Source organism: Baudoinia panamericana (assembly GCF_000338955.1).
Source record: "Baudoinia panamericana UAMH 10762 unplaced genomic scaffold BAUCOscaffold_6, whole genome shotgun sequence".
Classification (NCBI taxonomy): domain Eukaryota; kingdom Fungi; phylum Ascomycota; class Dothideomycetes; order Mycosphaerellales; family Teratosphaeriaceae; genus Baudoinia; species Baudoinia panamericana.
The window spans coordinates 1,133,261-1,148,868 of record NW_006911262.1 but is presented as its reverse complement, the minus strand read 5'-3'; the positions used below and the strand labels follow the sequence as shown (position 1 = coordinate 1,148,868).

At 54.5% G+C, this 15,608-nt stretch overlaps 7 protein-coding genes across 7 annotated transcripts; 4 read left to right on the top strand and 3 right to left on the bottom strand.

Moving 5' to 3' along the window:
• Positions 1 to 316: 316 nt before the first annotated feature.
• Positions 317 to 4,346, bottom strand: BAUCODRAFT_24415 (uncharacterized protein; the record flags this gene model as incomplete). The annotated part of the gene is made up of 5 exons (XM_007677814.1): positions 317 to 690; positions 749 to 2,543; positions 2,733 to 2,918; positions 2,961 to 4,037; positions 4,095 to 4,346. The coding sequence occupies 5 exons, from the start codon at positions 4,344 to 4,346 to the stop codon at positions 317 to 319; spliced, it is 3,684 nt and encodes a 1,227-aa protein (XP_007676004.1).
• Positions 4,247 to 6,666, bottom strand: BAUCODRAFT_486343 (uncharacterized protein). The gene has a single exon (XM_007678450.1). The coding sequence runs from the start codon at positions 6,506 to 6,508 to the stop codon at positions 4,706 to 4,708; it is 1,803 nt and encodes a 600-aa protein (XP_007676640.1). The 5' UTR covers positions 6,509 to 6,666; the 3' UTR covers positions 4,247 to 4,705.
• Positions 6,667 to 7,844: 1,178 nt separating this feature from the next.
• On the top strand, positions 7,845 to 9,676 carry BAUCODRAFT_486191 (uncharacterized protein). The gene is made up of 3 exons (XM_007678449.1): positions 7,845 to 8,052; positions 8,127 to 9,348; positions 9,564 to 9,676. Exons 1-3 carry the CDS (start codon positions 7,995 to 7,997, stop codon positions 9,607 to 9,609), a joined length of 1,326 nt encoding a protein of 441 aa, XP_007676639.1. The 5' UTR covers positions 7,845 to 7,994; the 3' UTR covers positions 9,610 to 9,676.
• Positions 9,677 to 9,766: 90 nt separating this feature from the next.
• On the top strand, positions 9,767 to 9,946 carry BAUCODRAFT_51616 (uncharacterized protein; the record flags this gene model as incomplete). The annotated part of the gene is made up of 1 exon (XM_007678034.1): positions 9,767 to 9,946. A coding segment is annotated over one exon (180 nt), but the record flags the coding sequence as incomplete, so codon positions are not given.
• A 999-nt stretch (positions 9,947 to 10,945) lies between these two features.
• BAUCODRAFT_34079 (uncharacterized protein) lies at positions 10,946 to 11,767 on the top strand. Its single transcript, XM_007677953.1, has one exon. It carries the CDS (start codon positions 11,015 to 11,017, stop codon positions 11,441 to 11,443), a length of 429 nt encoding a protein of 142 aa, XP_007676143.1. The 5' UTR covers positions 10,946 to 11,014; the 3' UTR covers positions 11,444 to 11,767.
• Positions 11,736 to 13,515, top strand: BAUCODRAFT_486141 (uncharacterized protein). The gene is made up of 5 exons (XM_007678448.1): positions 11,736 to 12,007; positions 12,064 to 12,421; positions 12,577 to 12,625; positions 12,691 to 12,898; positions 12,951 to 13,515. Exons 1-5 carry the CDS (start codon positions 11,964 to 11,966, stop codon positions 13,342 to 13,344), a joined length of 1,053 nt encoding a protein of 350 aa, XP_007676638.1. The 5' UTR covers positions 11,736 to 11,963; the 3' UTR covers positions 13,345 to 13,515.
• A 170-nt stretch (positions 13,516 to 13,685) lies between these two features.
• On the bottom strand, positions 13,686 to 15,563 carry BAUCODRAFT_69791 (uncharacterized protein; the record flags this gene model as incomplete). Its single annotated transcript, XM_007678078.1, has 1 exon — positions 13,686 to 15,563. The coding sequence occupies one exon, from the start codon at positions 15,561 to 15,563 to the stop codon at positions 13,686 to 13,688; it is 1,878 nt and encodes a 625-aa protein (XP_007676268.1).
• Positions 15,564 to 15,608: the final 45 nt, after the last annotated feature.

The following is a 15,608-nucleotide window of genomic DNA, read 5'->3' as shown; positions in this document are numbered from 1 at the left end:
AAGCTTCGCAGGGGTCTTGTCGTGCTAGCGTGGATGGACTTACAGGCTTTCACGTGGCAGGGTCTGCAATGAGATACATAGATGCCCTTTGTCAAAAGATATGGAGTTGGAGAAAAAGAGCGTTTAAAACCTTGAGGTTTTGTTGTCTTTGCGTATGTAAGATATAGTCTCCTGTCTTGCGCGCCACTGGCCATTGCGCGGTCTTCCACAGACGCAGAAACGCCTGTCTGTCAAGCAAAGGCCAAACCAACAAGTCCGTACCAACACAGTACCAGAAAGCCAACACGCTCAAAGTACCGCCCATAGGTCGCTGCAACTAGGCCTCATTGTCGTCCTGACCGACCGACTTGTACTTGCCACTGCCGCTGCCGTTGGGCTCCTCCCCTTTCGTTCGTTTGACCATACTGCTAATCCAACCGGCAACGCCCTCACCCTGCTCATTGTCTTTGCTGAGCATAGGCTTACCATCTTGGATTTCGACGTCAGGAGGCTGAAGCTGCTCCATGTCTTCCGGTATCGGCTCGCCTTGGTCGCCGAGACGGAACGACGGTACGGGCGACCGGTTGCCGCTGAAGAGCGACTCGGCTTCTGCGATAGTCTGCGGTGTTGGTGCCGCGGTCGTGGCATCTCCAAAGATGGAGTTCATGTCTTCAAGTCGGACATTGGCTGTTTCAGGGTAGATGAACCAGACTATGAGCGGTCAGTACGCGACAATTTTACTGTGAGCTGCATCCAGGTGAAAGCTTACCAACAACGAAAGACACAGCGCAGAAGAAAGCGTGAACAAGGTACAAGCGCCACTTGATCGCCTCCTGCAATATCGGCGTCATCTCCCCCACCAGCCAGTTGAACGCCCAGTTTGCGGCTGTCGACAAGCTAGCACCCTTCGCTCGGATGCTCAAAGGAAGAATCTCCGGCGGGTATAGCCATGGGATTGGACCCCAAGAGTAGCCAAATGCTGCGTTGTAGATCATGACGAAGACGACAACCAGCGTAGGCGTTAGCTGAATGTCGACGTAGATGAAGTAGGAAATGGCGGAAAGTGATATGACCATAGCGACTGCGCCGGAAAGCAGAATGAATCGGCGGCCAAGGCGGTCAACGACATACCAAGGCGGTACAGTCGAGGCAAGGTAAGTCAGTCCGTTAATTCCGGTCATGAGAATGGCATCTCGGCCCACCCATCCAGCTTGTTCGAAAACGAGCGGAGCGTAGTATGAGATGACGTTGATTCCGTTGAGTTGGGCCAGAGCTTGCGCCGACATGGCGATGAAGACGCGCTTGTAGTATCGTCGGAACATGTCGTAATAAGATCTCTCGCCTTCTTGTCGCTGTAAAAGCACGTTCATTTTGATCTCGCGATATTCGTCTCGAGCCTTCGGGTTGTGTATGTCGCCCTTCCCGTAGAGATTCGCAATAACGACAATGCCTTCCTCGTCATGGTCATTGTCCAAAAGCCATCGTGGCGATTCAACGATGAGAAAGCTTCCAACAATAAGCAAGCAGCCAATCACCACTTGCATCAGTAACGGTATGCGCCACGCCCAGTCGCTCATGATGAAGCTGCAAAAGTAGTCCACCCACACGCTGCACATGTACCCGAATATGTTGCCTGAGAACTCAATGCACGCCAGCTTGCCACGGTTATGCGGCGGACTGATCTCGCTTTGATATACCGGCACGATCGTGCTCAACGCACCAACGCCCAAACCTGCCACCACGCGTCCCAACATCATCATTGGCATACCCGTCGAGAAGGTCTGACAGGCGCCTCCAATCACGAAAACTCCAGCGCCATACAGTATGGTCTTCCGCCGGCCAATGATATCGCCTATTCGTCCCACCACCAATGACGACACGAGTGCACCGGCCTCTAATATAGCTACCATAGTCCCGATCTCCGCCCTCGAAGGCTGATTGAAGTAGTCTTTAAAGTACGGGCCGGTGATGATGCCGGACATGACGCCTTGGTCGTAGCCGAACAGGAAGACGCCAAGCGAGACGAAGATGGAGAGGAAGTAGATGAGCTTCTTGCCGTGCAGGCCATGCATACGTGAGGGCCCATCATTAGGCATGATGAGAGCCGCAAGGAGCTTCTGGGCCCACCCGAGCGGTTTCGGCGGCGGAGAGGGTATGCGGATGTCCTCTTTCCTCTTAACGACGCCAGTATGCTGCTGCCCGTGACGGTGCGGCTTCTCTTGGCTGGCAGTCCCGTTAGCGTAGCGGACTTTCTTGTGGTGACTTCGGCCCCGTGCGTGATCGCTTGGGTACTCGTGCAGGCGGACTGCGAGCGGATCCTCGGCCTCGGCTAGCTGGTCGACAAGGTCGCCGGTATCACTCCAGAGAGAGAAGTCGGAGCCGTCGTCGTCGCTGCCGGAGCGCCGTAGGCGCTGGTGGTCTTCGACCTTCTCGTCGAAGCTTTCCTCGCTGTGCCTTCCGCGTTGGGTCGATCCCGGGAGGGAGTGTAGCGGTATAACGTGCCGACGTGTGATGTTGCCGAAGGGAATGTTGGCGATGTTGAGCCTGCTTGTTGCAGGCCAGTACTAGGCGGAGTGAAAGATTCTCAATGCTTGCTTGGAATGCCGGCGACACCGCTGACGTGCCCTGACCGACCCACTTGCAGACTGCAGGCCTCAACGGCGCAGCTAAGCTCAGGCTATACTAGCTTGGCAGGTCTCGATGCGGAAGAGATTCGGCACTGCGGTAGGCATTGGACTAAGGTCGCGACTTACATCAGGGAGCTGCAATTGTACCCACGTTGCAGCTATCTGAGCGGGAAAAGTACTGAGTTCAAGGATGCGCAGGCGAGGAAACGCTCCGCTGTTGGCCCGCTCGCATACAAACTTCAACCCTGCAGCGTGCGACGGGGCCGGGTGGGAGCTCATTGCCCTGACAAGCGAACCTGTCTGGTGTCTGCTCTATGCTTATATATACATCACTTGGAATACATTATCCTACACCCAGTCGACAGCCTTCTTCAGCACAGCCAGCAGCCTCTCCTCGCGACTACCCTTTTCGGGCTCATGCTGATACTGCCACCGTGCCGTAAGTGGCAAGCTCATTAATATGCTCTCGATGCGCGCACCAGGCGTATTTAGTCCAAACGCCGTCCCTCTATCATGGACGAGGTTGAACTCTACATAGCGTCCTCTCCTCAATTGCTGCCACTGCTTTTCGCGCTCGGTGTACGGCATGTCCTTCCGCCTTTGCAGAATTGGAAGGTAGGAGGGTAGGAAAGCTCCCAAACAGGACTGCACAAAGGCGAACAGAGATTCCTGGTCTTTCTCGGTGTCGTCCAAGTCATCGAAGAAGATGCCGCCTACGCCCCGAGACTCGTTGCGGTGTTTGATGTTGAAGTACTCATCGCACCACTTCTTGAAGCGCGAATAATAGTCCTTGTCGTGTGCATCACAAGCTTCTTTGATGGAGCGGTGGAAGTGAATTACATCTTCGTCGAACAGATAACTCGGTGTAAGATCCGTGCCGCCTCCGTACCACCAAGCGTTTGTGCTACCGTCTTTGTTGGCCGTCTCGAAGTACCGGTAATTCAAGTGCACAGTCGGCGCCATAGGGTTGTGCGGATGTAGCACGAGACTCAGTCCTGCGGCGAAGAACTCGAGGCTCTCCACGTCCGGATCCAAGGCCTTGTGGTTGACGCGCATCTTACTGATCGCCGCTCGCGGTAAGCTACCGTAGACTACGCTAATATTGACGCCCGCCTTTTCAAAAACATTGCCGTCTTGGAGCACGCAGCTGATTCCGCCTCCGCCGTTGGGTCGATCCCATTTGTCGACTTGAAAGCGTTTGCCGTCGACGGCTTCAAGGGCGCGAACGATCTCCTGCTGGTTCTCCTTAATGAATGCTTCCATTCGGAGACGCATAGGGGAGGCGGCTGTCACGCCGGATTCGCGCTTACTTAGGCTGTCCCGTTCTGCGATCGTTGGCGAGTCTAGCTGCTGACCAGAACGGGGAGGCGGTGTGGCTGGCGCTGCTGGTATGGAAGGGTCGGTAGAAGAGGGTGGTTTGTCGCCGGTCATCTGCGACAGGGTTGGCTTAGCGAGTTGATGGGGAGACGATGAAGCCGATCACGGTACCATTGAGTAGATGAGTGCACCGATGAAGACGACGCCAACGGCTAGCCTTGTCCGAGGTGCGTAGACCCCGCTCGGTGCCTGGCTCCCAGGTGGAACAGGAGGACGTGACCCGTCTGACACCCAACGCCGTTGTGGTCTCGCAGGATTTCGAGTTTTCTGTTGTATTGAGCTTGTAAGGCAAGGATGCACGTGTCTCCTGCGCGGTACTGTGCGCTTCATAGTCTCCAGTCCGAAGCGGGTCGAACACGCCATTGTGCTTGGAGGCATCCCGCAGGTTGTTGTGGTATTTCTCGCGGATGGAATAGTCTCCTCGCAGCGTGGTTCCCTATGAAGCATCTCCAATGGTCAATGACACCGATGTGGTACTAGCGCCGGGTGTTGCCGGCGCTTCTATTTGTGCATGAGCCGGTATCACCTCCTCAGCTTTGCACACTAAGGTACGATGATAGTGGATTTTGCTGACGGAAGCAATCTGTTCAATGATAAGCCTGCTTAATTCTGTAGCCTGCCCACGACGTACATCGTCCACAAGAAGCAACCATACAACAAGTGGCGACCGCCGCAACAACACCAACGAACGGTCGCCGCTGGACACCTTCCGTCCGCCCCACTCAATTACCGTGCTCTTCTTCTCCCTCCACCAAATGCGCCTCCAGATACAGTCTCGGATCCACCTCGTCCGCATCAGCTCTCAAAAACCGGTTCAAATTGCCTTCAGTCCATCGTAACATCGTATGCCTCCCTCGCCTCTGCGGAAGAACCCACAGCACCATCCTCCATCCCTCTGCTTGCCCGTCCTTGAACAGGCGTGCAGTTGTCCTTCGATCTCGAGATCCTGTAGCCTTCAGTTCCGTGCAGATCATCGTTTCGACGGAATGAATGTTGGTGTTGACGGGCCGTAGCTCGAATTGCATGTTTGTCGGAGCTGGAAAAACAAGTGGTGGGTTGACTTCTGGGAGCATGTTGACGCAGTGGACAGCGACATGCAGCAGCGGAACTTTCGGGCCGTTCTCTTCAACTCGCCACGGCCGAAGAGTGTAGCTCGGGGTAGTTACAGCTTGTTTTCGTGTTTCTTTGTCGTCGTCCTCACGGTGAGCTTTGACGAGCACCTCCAGCTCACGGATCGACCTGACTCCGTGGTATTTCTTGAGCCACTCATAGGACAGCTTGAAGGGCAGGCTTTCGCCGGAGTAGCTGTGTCCAACATTCAACCCGTTAACCTCCCAGAGGGCAACCCCACCTAGACGGAGTTGCTTATCGTCGCTCAGCGCGCCAACGATGGCTGTCTTGAATGGTATCCTCACGTTGCGAGGTTGCCACAAATCTGAGATGACGGTGCCAAGACGGTAAACCTGTGATATGGATTGGACGTCTGGCATGATCGCTTGGTCCAGATTGAAGAACGGCTGATCGGTGCCCGCGAAGAGGATGGTGATCTTCGCGGTGACTCTGCGCTCAGTGTTTGCCGGAAACAGATCTGAAACTGTCTGAATGAGTATCCTGCCTTGTTCGAAGTCAACGAGATGTGACGTCTCATCACTGAGCTGAAGCGAGACATTGAAGCCCATTATGAGACCGCCGCCGGCAAGCTGCAATACGAGAGCTTCCTCCGTACTTGCGATCTGGCGCATACGAATAGCAATCTGATCCGGCAAGCTGGCAACTTCTTTGGAGCCGGGCACAGTTAGGATGGTAGGCCGCCATGTGTTCGAATTGAGCATGGGTTGGTCGTTGAGGATGAACTGCAGTGCGACCTGAACCTCGTCGTCGTCAACCTCTTCGGTGTCGTCGGTCTCGGCCGAACTGTGGCAGGCAAGGACAGTATCATTCAGCAATCTGCTGGTGCCTCGAGGCACGCTGTGGCTTTCCTGCTTGATGTTGCCGCTGTCTCGTATCGCTTTGATGGTGCTCTGAGGCGCTTTGCGACCTCGCGGACGCATGTCTGATACAGGAGCGAAATTGCCGACTGGAGGCGCTTTACCGTGAGCAGAAAGAATGTTTACAACAGGTGCGAGGTCAACGTGCTTCTGTCTCGCCTCGGCGGCAATTGTCGGCGATAGCGAGCCGATGCGACTACTGACTTCGTCCTCTGCCTGCGAAATGTCTTCGTCAGTCAGCTCGTGCAGTCGCTTGTACACATGGACGCAAAAGACGGCTTCGTTGATTAAGTCGGGACGCCAGATGTGGAGAAGGTCTTGAAGCGGACGGTGAACGGTGCATGGCTCTTGCTCTGCGTGGAAGAGCGGGAAGTATACAGTGCCATCAGATCCGAGGTCCGACAGTAAGCCTATCTCGGTGATGATGGCACTCGTGTCCTTGAGTAGCTGATATCGGATGGTCGGATTGCTAGCGCTACCGCACAGTCGAAGTGTGGCAGTAGCGATGACCTCCGATGACGGTGGTGCTGTGGACATGTTGCCGTTTGATGAGAAGTCCGAAAAGCGTCGAAGACTATAGAAATTTGTAGACGTTGCCTGCAAGACTTGCTGCTACGGCTCCAAGGTGCTACCACGGAGCCCGCAGGTCGTCAGGTCTGCTGAAGGATCGTGTGCTGTGAGCAAGGAGGCGAAGGTGCTTCGGTAAAGAGAACCTTAGTATTAGCGGAGTCATTAACACAGCCTTCAGCATTCACTTGTCAACTCGTGCCTGTGAACAAGTGACCAAGGCTGAAAGTCTCTGCTGGTGACAAGACAATGGAAGTCTTCGTTCAGCCTTCACTCCATCTCATTCCATGCACTTAGCCCGCCCGCATCAAGCCAATGACTGTGTTAGATCGAACAGAAATCAGCAGTATGGAATAACAGAGCGAAGCAGTTGGTGGTCCCAAAGGACGCTAGACAGGATGCCAATGGCAATTGATTACGACTTAGGCCACAGCTATCACCACGACAGTACATATTGCACGTATTAGCCCGTTTTACAGCTGATAGAACGTGGACGGGCATTGATGCTCAACCGTAAGCTGACGCCGAGTGTGTAGACCTTGAGCGTGATGAATGACGGAGCCGCTCAGAACATCCGTCTCCTCTCGGCCTGCCGACATTAGAAGTATTCTATGGGAGAGCGATCCCAATAGGCAACACGTAGTTGCAGTGACCCGTCTAGCTTACTGAACAGCATTGATAGGTCTTGCCTGCCTGCTGCGTGATTCAATCGCATCGTAGCCGCTCATCGTAAATCTTGATATTGGCGCCGCAACAAGGACACGGTGCACGACTCGAAAGAGCAGCTCAAAATAGCGTTTTGAGCCATCTGTCCCGCGATAATTGACTCGACGTCAAAGGGGCAGAAGTTGATGTTGGAGTCTGACATGGTCCAAGCGCTGCTTAGTCACTGGCGCATGTGAAAGTGAGGTTCAATCACATGCTAGGTTTCCCCAACTTCCCACAGGCCATCCGACAGCCAGATCGAGTCAAGAAGAAGCGAGCAATCGCGTAACACGCAATACCCACAACCATCCCACTGCATACCGAACCGCTCAAGAGACACTTCATTGGAGGTCAGACTGGATATCTGAGACAGTGCAGGCAGGCGGGTAGGATCGGCATACGGGAGTTCGAGCGGAGAGGACTCGACTTGTTCGTTGAGCGGCATACTGATCAGACGAGGAGGTCCAATTGCTGGTAAGTCGCCCCGTATGCCATTCTGAGCCGGCGTCTGCTGATAGCACGGGACTGGCAGCAGCACAATCGGTCCAATACGAGCCTGTCCGACTACTCGAAACGTGACAGATCACCTGCGACAGCCCATTGTGCTGCCCTAAGATCATGCTGTGCCCAAGTCGCAACAAAAGCAAGCCAGACATAGTACCTTAACCCATCTGCATAGCCTGTACTGAAAAGACTAAACTGTCACGGAGCCGGTCAATCTAAAAGGCAGCCACTGCGGCCCTTGGCGGTCATGGCGACCGACATCGTCAGGGAGGCACCACTTGAGCAGTATGGCGGACCATTTGGGTGTAAGTAAGCCCACCGCAGTCTGTTAATTGCTCCCTTCACAAGCAGATGATCGCACGTTGACACAAGTAAACAGACAATCTCGGTGATCTCGCTCACATTGCGGGCAATGAGCCGCACGCGCCGGAGACACCTCGTAACGTGAACCACATTCGTAACGAGAGGCCGCTTCTTGACCAGACTGAGGAAGAGCTGATGCAAGGGTTCTTCACCAATCCGAATATTGATAAACCGTTGTTGCACGACAACAGCCTGAGTTGGGCGGGTTTCGACATGGCAAGAGCCATGGAGGGCGTGCCTTCCTCCGCTAACCATTTCGACCCAACATCGGGCACCATCGACCCCGCTATCACCCTTGCCGACAGCAACACACACTACCACACTCATTCGCAGGGTCCACACATGCAGTATGAGGGCTTCAATCACAATGATTTCTTCCACATTGGCAATCAACATCATCACAACGCGGACGATGAGCAATTGATGAGCGGCGCCAGCTCGCTACTAGGCATGCGCAATGGTCATGCTCAAGTGCAACCATTCAGCGTCGATGGTGGTACAGCCTCAACCGCCGCATGGGGCGGCTTTCACCATCCGGAGTTCATGCAAATGCCGTCAGGCGAGGACTATAACACTCACATGATTCCAGGATCAGCTAACAACGAAGGCATGAGTCCTGCCATCACACACTCCTTGCACCATTTTCAGCCTCCGCAAGAGGAAGATACAAGCTCGATGATGGCACCAAAGCAATTGCGACCGTCAAACACGACCGCTAATCATCAATCGTTCGGCCTTGGCCCGAGTCATACGGCTACCATGCAACAGCTTCTGACACTATCCACTCCTGCAGTCACCCAGAACCGCGGTGGACCTGCTGCCTTACACTTCGCAAGTGACACTAACTTCGGTGCCGGTCACTACAACGCGCCACATGCGCCAATGCAGCAGGAAAAGGCGACGAACCTGATGCACGTTCCTCTAGCCGGCGACGTTACGGTGCCCGAAACAGCACGTCCGCACTTGGTACGCCACATAAGTCAACAAGAAGAGCGCGCATATTCCGCCAATCCGTCGTTCCCGCACCGCACGTTCCATAGCAGCATCTCTTCGACCGAGGCGATCAATGGTCTACCTTTGCCGGCAAGCATTCCACGCAGTCAGACATATCCACAACCCTGGACAGCGGACACTCACGGTCCCATTTATGTAGAGAGCAGCGTCGGCGACCATACGAGTGAGGAACCGCAGATAGTAAAGCGCCGGAAGTCCCGCGTTGAGCGCGAGGATGATACAGAGTACGTGCCTGAGTCCGTTACACGTCCCGCCCGAAGCGCTGCTCCAAGGCGTGGCGCGAAAGGTCCCAAAACAGAGGCAGAGAGCGACGACGAGTTCAAGACCTTCAGAACTCCAGTCAAACGTCACAAGTCTGTGGTCAACCGCGGCGCCTCCAATCCTAGTTCGGAAACGTCACCGGCAGAAGTGCAGAACTCCTCAAGCTCATTCACTGCAGTCCCTGCGCACCGTCAATGCGCAATCACCCGCGAATCAGCCAATGAGCACTCTGCAACGTCTACTGTGGTTACGCCTTCACGCCGACAGTCGACAGTAAATCGCCGCTCGAATCACGGCAGCTCTGCAACATCGCCGGCAGAGGCGCAGACTCCGGCAAATGACGTTACGGCGACGCCTTCACGCCGCAAAAGTACTGGTAGAGCAAGCAACCGCAAAGCCAGCACTGGCAAAGCACGCCAAACCCTTACAGAAGAGGAGAAGCGCCGAAACCATATAAGATCTGAGCAAAATCGCCGCGACATCATGAAGGATAACTTTGGCCGGATTAATCATCTCGTGCCAGCCCTTAATGGCGGCAAGTCGGGTCTTTCGAGAGCTGACCAGGTCATGGAGATTGCGATCTTCGTGGAAAGCGTTGTCCGTGGAAACCAAGCCGCTGAGGCGATGCTAAACGCAGCTATACAAGGTGGCGCACACGCTGGTGCGAATTCGATCGAATACGGCGCCTTTGGGGCCGTTGATTACGGTGCAACGCAGACTGACGAATACACCTCGACTTGTTCCGCCGGCTTCAATGCCGCTCAACGTCTTGACTACGATGCCACCGAGGCTCTGGGGCAAGTGAGCCAGGCGTTCGCCGAGTATTAGTATCTCGCGGACGCGCTTGCTTCGATGCACGTAGAACATTTGCCATTAAACCACCGGACGCTCGGTCAAAACCGTAGCTACTGACGTACAAGCGTCGATAAGGCCATGCTTTCAGCGGCCAACCACTACTATGCACATACGAACAAAGCACCCTGCATATACCTGCACATACCAGGAACCAGTGGGGTGCGCATCACCACGGCTCACCGTGTTTCGGAGCCTACATAAAAGCTGCACATACTGGCACGATTAATGGTGTTGTTCGTTGCCGGCTGGCAGGGCGCGAAGGCGTTGCCCCCCGAGGGCGGATATACCACAGGGCGTGATTGTTTACTTGCTAATTTTTCCTGCTCTCTTGTCATTCTTTGCATAGCGTGGAGCCTACCTGTACCGGCGGTCGAGGCGCGAGCCTTGAACAGCTACCAAGTGAGTCTTGCGGATGGCTGCACATGGGGCCGGGTACTTGCTTGCAAAGCGTGCTATGCCAGAGATGTGTCCGGCCATAGGGTCGTCATTGTAAGAATGGCGATTTAGGGACGTGGCGTGGTATGTACGTGTCTCAAGGTAGAGAATGTAGTCACTCCTTCGGCTGCTAGGAGGACTTCTTCGTATTCAGCGTGCCTTCCCAGTGCGTCCAACTTGAACTTGCGGACCGTGCTGGATTCGGCGAACGCTAGTTCTATCTTCTGTTTCCAGCGTCACGTAAGCTTCGCGGTACAACAACGTGGATACACAGTCGGAAACACCCATGTCGCACAAAGTTCTTTCACATCGCTACTGTTAATCATATTGTTACGAATCATGCCGGCTATTGCACTTCAGCCACAAAACCCAGACCGCGCAGGTATAGCTGACCGTGCTTTACCAGGGCTACTCCAGACGCCATCTGGTCTGGCGCTTGTGGAAATCCAAGGAACAATCAACAGTACGTCAGTCTCGGACGATACTCCCGCACAAGCAGCGCTAGATGTCGGACGACTTGTGTTCCCTTACCACAACCCGGAAAATGAAGGAGACACATCCTGGCAAAAACGCGTCTACCTGTACGTGGGCAAGCATCAACGTCTTACGGGAGAGGTGAAGAAACTAGCAAAGCCCATTGCCGTGATTCGAAGAAAGACCCCAGCTACATCTGCTGTCCCGGATGGGGATGAGCTCGAAATTGCAGAGATTGTGTATTACAAGTTGCTGTTCGCTCACAGGCCGGAGCCTGTTGGTGCCGGAGGGTGATGGTTGGGAACTTGCAATCATATATCAGCAACTACGTCAATTCAAGGCAGAGTTTTAGGCGACTGGGCTGATGCCACTTTCGCCAACGTGAGATATCCTAGTGAGATATCATCAATTCCGCACAGCAATCTGCGACATCAATGCGAGGGAGCTAATAAGATAGGGAACCCGGAAAGGTGAGCTAGTTGCCAAGGTTCGGCGCGTTGTTGATCCGACATTAACGATCTTTCGGCAGTAAGGTCCCGCAAGGGTAGCATCATGGACTGAGCTGTCGTTCACTAACATCATTTTCCAAGGCCGTACGCAACGCTATTTAGTTCTAGGGCAAAAGGCTAATTTGAGGTTTGCGAAGTTGCCGGCCGAACAACACGCCGGCTTCAGTACTATACGGCCGCATATTGAAACTATATCATCGAACATAGCCGGAGAAGAAAGTCGGAATTGGCAGTGGCCCCCATCTCGAGTGCTACACGAGAACAAAACTTGACACGACCGACACCCTCGCACACTGATTATCAAGATGTCTACCGGACAGGTTGTCCTTGTTACCGGCGGCAGCGGCTTGTAAGTCAACCAAGGAAGACTTGACGCAGCTACCGTCTGACATGGTGTTCCGGTAGTATTGGATCACACTGCATACTACAACTACTGGAGAAAGGCTACCGTGTCCGCACCACCGTCCGGAAACTATCTCGCGCCGATGAGGTCCGTCAAATGCTCATCAGCGGCGGCGCGAGCGAAGCCCAGGCGAAGGACGTGGAGTTCTTTGCTGCCGATCTGATGAAGGACGAGGGCTGGACGACAGCCTGCAAAGGGTGCACTTATGTGTTGCACGTGGCGAGCCCCTTCCCGTTGGCGGCCCCTAAGGACGAGAACGAACTTATCGTACCAGCCAGAGAAGGGACATTAAGGGCGCTGAAGGCAGCCAAAGATGCTGGAAGTGTTAAGCGTGTGGTCGTGACGAGTTCAGTCGCCGCTGTGAGTGCTTGTCCACTTGGCACTTATCTACCCGCTCCGCTGCCCATCACGTCCCCCGGATGCACCTTCATTCAGAGAACGGTCCGCATCTGTCGAGTGCGCGATTTGCAGTAGCGCTGTTGCGAATGCGCGGAGGCTCACTTACTTCGCAACAGGTTGCATATGGGCACAAGCAGAGCGATCGGGAATTCACCGAAGCAGACTGTAGGCATATCTTGCTTGCATTCACTGACCCTTTGACCAATGGTTGACCAGCTCGCGCTTTACAGGGAGTATTCTTGACGATCCGTCTACGCCGATCCCGGCGTATCAGAAGAGCAAGACTATCGCCGAGCGCGCAGCTTGGGATTGGATTGCGAAAGAAGGTGGCGACATGGAGCTTGCTGTCATCAACCCGGTCGGCGTCTTCGGTCCTCTCCTGGGCAAAGACTACGCCTCGAGCATCGAACTCATTGTACGACTCATGAATGGTGCTTTGTAAGTGTCACTCTCCCCATGAGATAGAGCGACGACGGGCTAACACCGCCAGACCTGGTTGCCCACGCCTGTCCTTCGGCGTCGTTGATGTTCGAGACGTCGCTGATCTCCACATCCGCGCCATGACCGATCCGAAAGCTGCAGGTCAGCGTTATATTGCGGCTGCTGACGGTCCTCCAATGTTCATTCGAGACATGGCCGTTGTCCTTAAAGAGAAACTAGGCCCCAAAGCTAACAAAGTGCCCACTCGCGAGCTCCCGGATTTCTTGGTTCGACTCGCTGCTTGGTTCGATGGCAGCCTAGTGCTGCTCGTACCAGAGTTGGGCAAAGTCAAGCCAACGTCGTGTCAGAAAGCTATGCGTGAGCTGGGCTGGCAGCCACGAAGCACGACTGAAGCGGTCATTTCTTCCGCGGAGAGCTGCGAGAAGCTTGGGCTGCTGAAGTAGGGGGCTTTAATGATTTGACTACCTTCCATTTCTGAGCAGCGATTAGCGTATGTAGTATGGTATGAGCGTAGCGCAAGCTTTTAGACTTTACAATTAGCGGACTTCTGGGCAGAATCACAGAGTACACGAGGAGCGCAGCTTGAGCCCACCCATAAACCTAATACCACGGCCGTCCAGCCAAAGTACGAAGCTACCGGCTCCATGCCACGCTGTGTCTACGGCTTCTTGATGGGCCACGATGGAGTGCTCTGGTAAAACTTACACTGAGGACAGACAAGGGAATGAAAGCATGCGCAAGTGTTCGACTTCCTACGCTCTGTACATGGGCTGAGCCTTCGATGTTACCACCCGTATGTCTCAGTGAATAAATATATGCCTTGCGCACCCGTTCCTTTATGAACAGCACGCTCGTCAGAGAGCGCAGCAACGAAAGTTCTGGATTGTGCCGTGATGGCCAAGCCACCGCAGACAACAACAGCCGTCTCTCCCAGCGCAGCTTCCACGGGTGGACGGATCATCTCCTCCACGGTTGGCCGGCCGCCGTAAGCCATTGCGAGCGTGGCAACCGAGCCGTCTCCACAGGAGTTCGGTGGGAGCGGTGCTTTCTCGTCTTCAGTAGAAGACATGCTGGCCGCACTGGAGCTCTTGTCGGAGCGAGCTTCGACAGCGACGAGGGATTTGCCTTCCGAAGCCTTACCTACCAGCGTATCATATCTGCGTATCATCGGCCTGTCAGGCGTGTCAGACTTGGTGACATGGATCTCAATCTGCAGGTCGAGTCCAGACTCCTGCGCTTGTCGCATCAATGCCGCAAGCGTATCCTGGAACCAGACGCGATACTCTTCAGATCTGATGATCCAATGCAGCCTGATTTTCCGGACACAGTGCGGTGCACGAACCAGCTCCTCCGCAAGTGGGAAGATGAAAGATGCACCGCTCGCAGCGGCAACCAGCACGACGGTCTCATACTGCTGTAGCGCTGGTGGCACACCCCATGGTCCGCTCAGGAATACACGATACGTCCTAGTGGTGCCTGCATTGCGCTGTGCAGCCTTGTGGAGGCTCTTCGAAAAGCCTCTGTGTGACTTTATGAGCATACGTAGCGTCCGCTGCTGCCGGTCGTGGAAGGCGTTTGCGATGGTGAAAGGATGGAGCTCAAACGGTCGCAAGCCCGGCATTGATAGGTACGCATGTTGACCAGCCCGCCATGAGAAGTCGACATCTTCAATCGTCAAGCGCACCATATCTCCGGGCAGAGACTCCAAGCTTGCAGCGTAGCCCGGCGTTCTCAGCCGCAGCTTATTAAGAACATGGACGTTGCGTAGGACATTCCAAATGATCCTCATGCCCCAATCAAAGCCTACGAAGCCGATCGACATGTAAATGTTGTACCTTGCATAGCTCGGAACGTGCCAATAGAGAAGCCACAGGACCAATGCTGCAGCGACGATGTGCTGCGCGACGAAGAGCTCGTAGTTCATTGCGCGGAAGACGCCAAAACCAGACAACACCATCCAAGCAATGGTTCCGAACGCTCCAAAGCCGTACTTGACCATCGGCATCATCTCGATCTCCAATTGCACGAAATCGGCCAGCCACCATTCGCGGAGAAAGAAGGACCAATGAATAATGGCCGTCAGGAAAACGGTTCGTGACGCCCACCGATGCAGCCAGTTGATGCGCTCATATGATATACCCGTCAAGGCCGTCAGAGGGGTGAACTTCATCGATAAGAAGTAGATGAACGGTATCTGGGCGACGGTGACCCAGGCGGCTCGGAAGCCCACCTTCTCCCACTTATAAGCATACATGGAATCGCCAGGCTTTAGGATGACGTTGCTCCAAAGCATGATCAGGAGTGCTGTCCAGTACACGACGAGTAGGATCCAGTGGCCGATTGGTAGCGGGCTGAAGTACTTGCTGAATTTGCCTGTGAAGTAGGTTGGTTGAGCGTAGGTCAACTCCCGCCACACTGCAGTAGAAGTTGCATAGCACTGCGACAACAAGCCCCGCGGTCTCGACGGGATAGTGTGAGGTTGCAACCTTTGCCGCTTTATCCGCTGGCGATACTGGAAGATCGATACGAGCCTTGCTACGGCGAAGAGACCAGTGACCGCAACGATGCCATACCAGTAGCCATGCGCAATCGCCATGTTGTCGCCGGTGAATAGCCCCTCGCTACCCATGTCCATACCGCCGGACATACCGCCCATATCCATACCACCCATATTCATGGTGGGAAGTACGGGCTACAGCGCCCAATG

What these genes read in the sequence shown, in the direction of transcription:
- BAUCODRAFT_486141 (XM_007678448.1), top strand. Translation starts at nt 11,964, where the DNA reads ATGTCTACCGGACAGGTTGTCCTTGTTACCGGCGGCAGCGGCTT. An exon ending in TGACGAGTTCAGTCGCCGCT is followed by an intron (nt 12,422 to 12,576) that starts GTGAGTGCTTGT and finishes ACTTCGCAACAG; the next exon opens with GTTGCATATGGGCACAAGCA. An exon ending in GGAATTCACCGAAGCAGACT is followed by an intron (nt 12,626 to 12,690) that starts GTAGGCATATCT and finishes CGCGCTTTACAG; the next exon opens with GGAGTATTCTTGACGATCCG.
- BAUCODRAFT_486343 (XM_007678450.1), bottom strand. Translation starts at nt 6,508, where the DNA reads ATGTCCACAGCACCACCGTCATCGGAGGTCATCGCTACTGCCACACTT.
- BAUCODRAFT_486191 (XM_007678449.1), top strand. Translation starts at nt 7,995, where the DNA reads ATGGCGACCGACATCGTCAGGGAGGCACCACTTGAGCAGTATGGCGGA. An exon ending in GTATGGCGGACCATTTGGGT is followed by an intron (nt 8,053 to 8,126) that starts GTAAGTAAGCCC and finishes ACAAGTAAACAG; the next exon opens with ACAATCTCGGTGATCTCGCT. An exon ending in GAGCGCGAGGATGATACAGA is followed by an intron (nt 9,349 to 9,563) that starts GTACGTGCCTGA and finishes CATTCACTGCAG; the next exon opens with TCCCTGCGCACCGTCAATGC.
- BAUCODRAFT_34079 (XM_007677953.1), top strand. Translation starts at nt 11,015, where the DNA reads ATGCCGGCTATTGCACTTCAGCCACAAAACCCAGACCGCGCAGGTATA.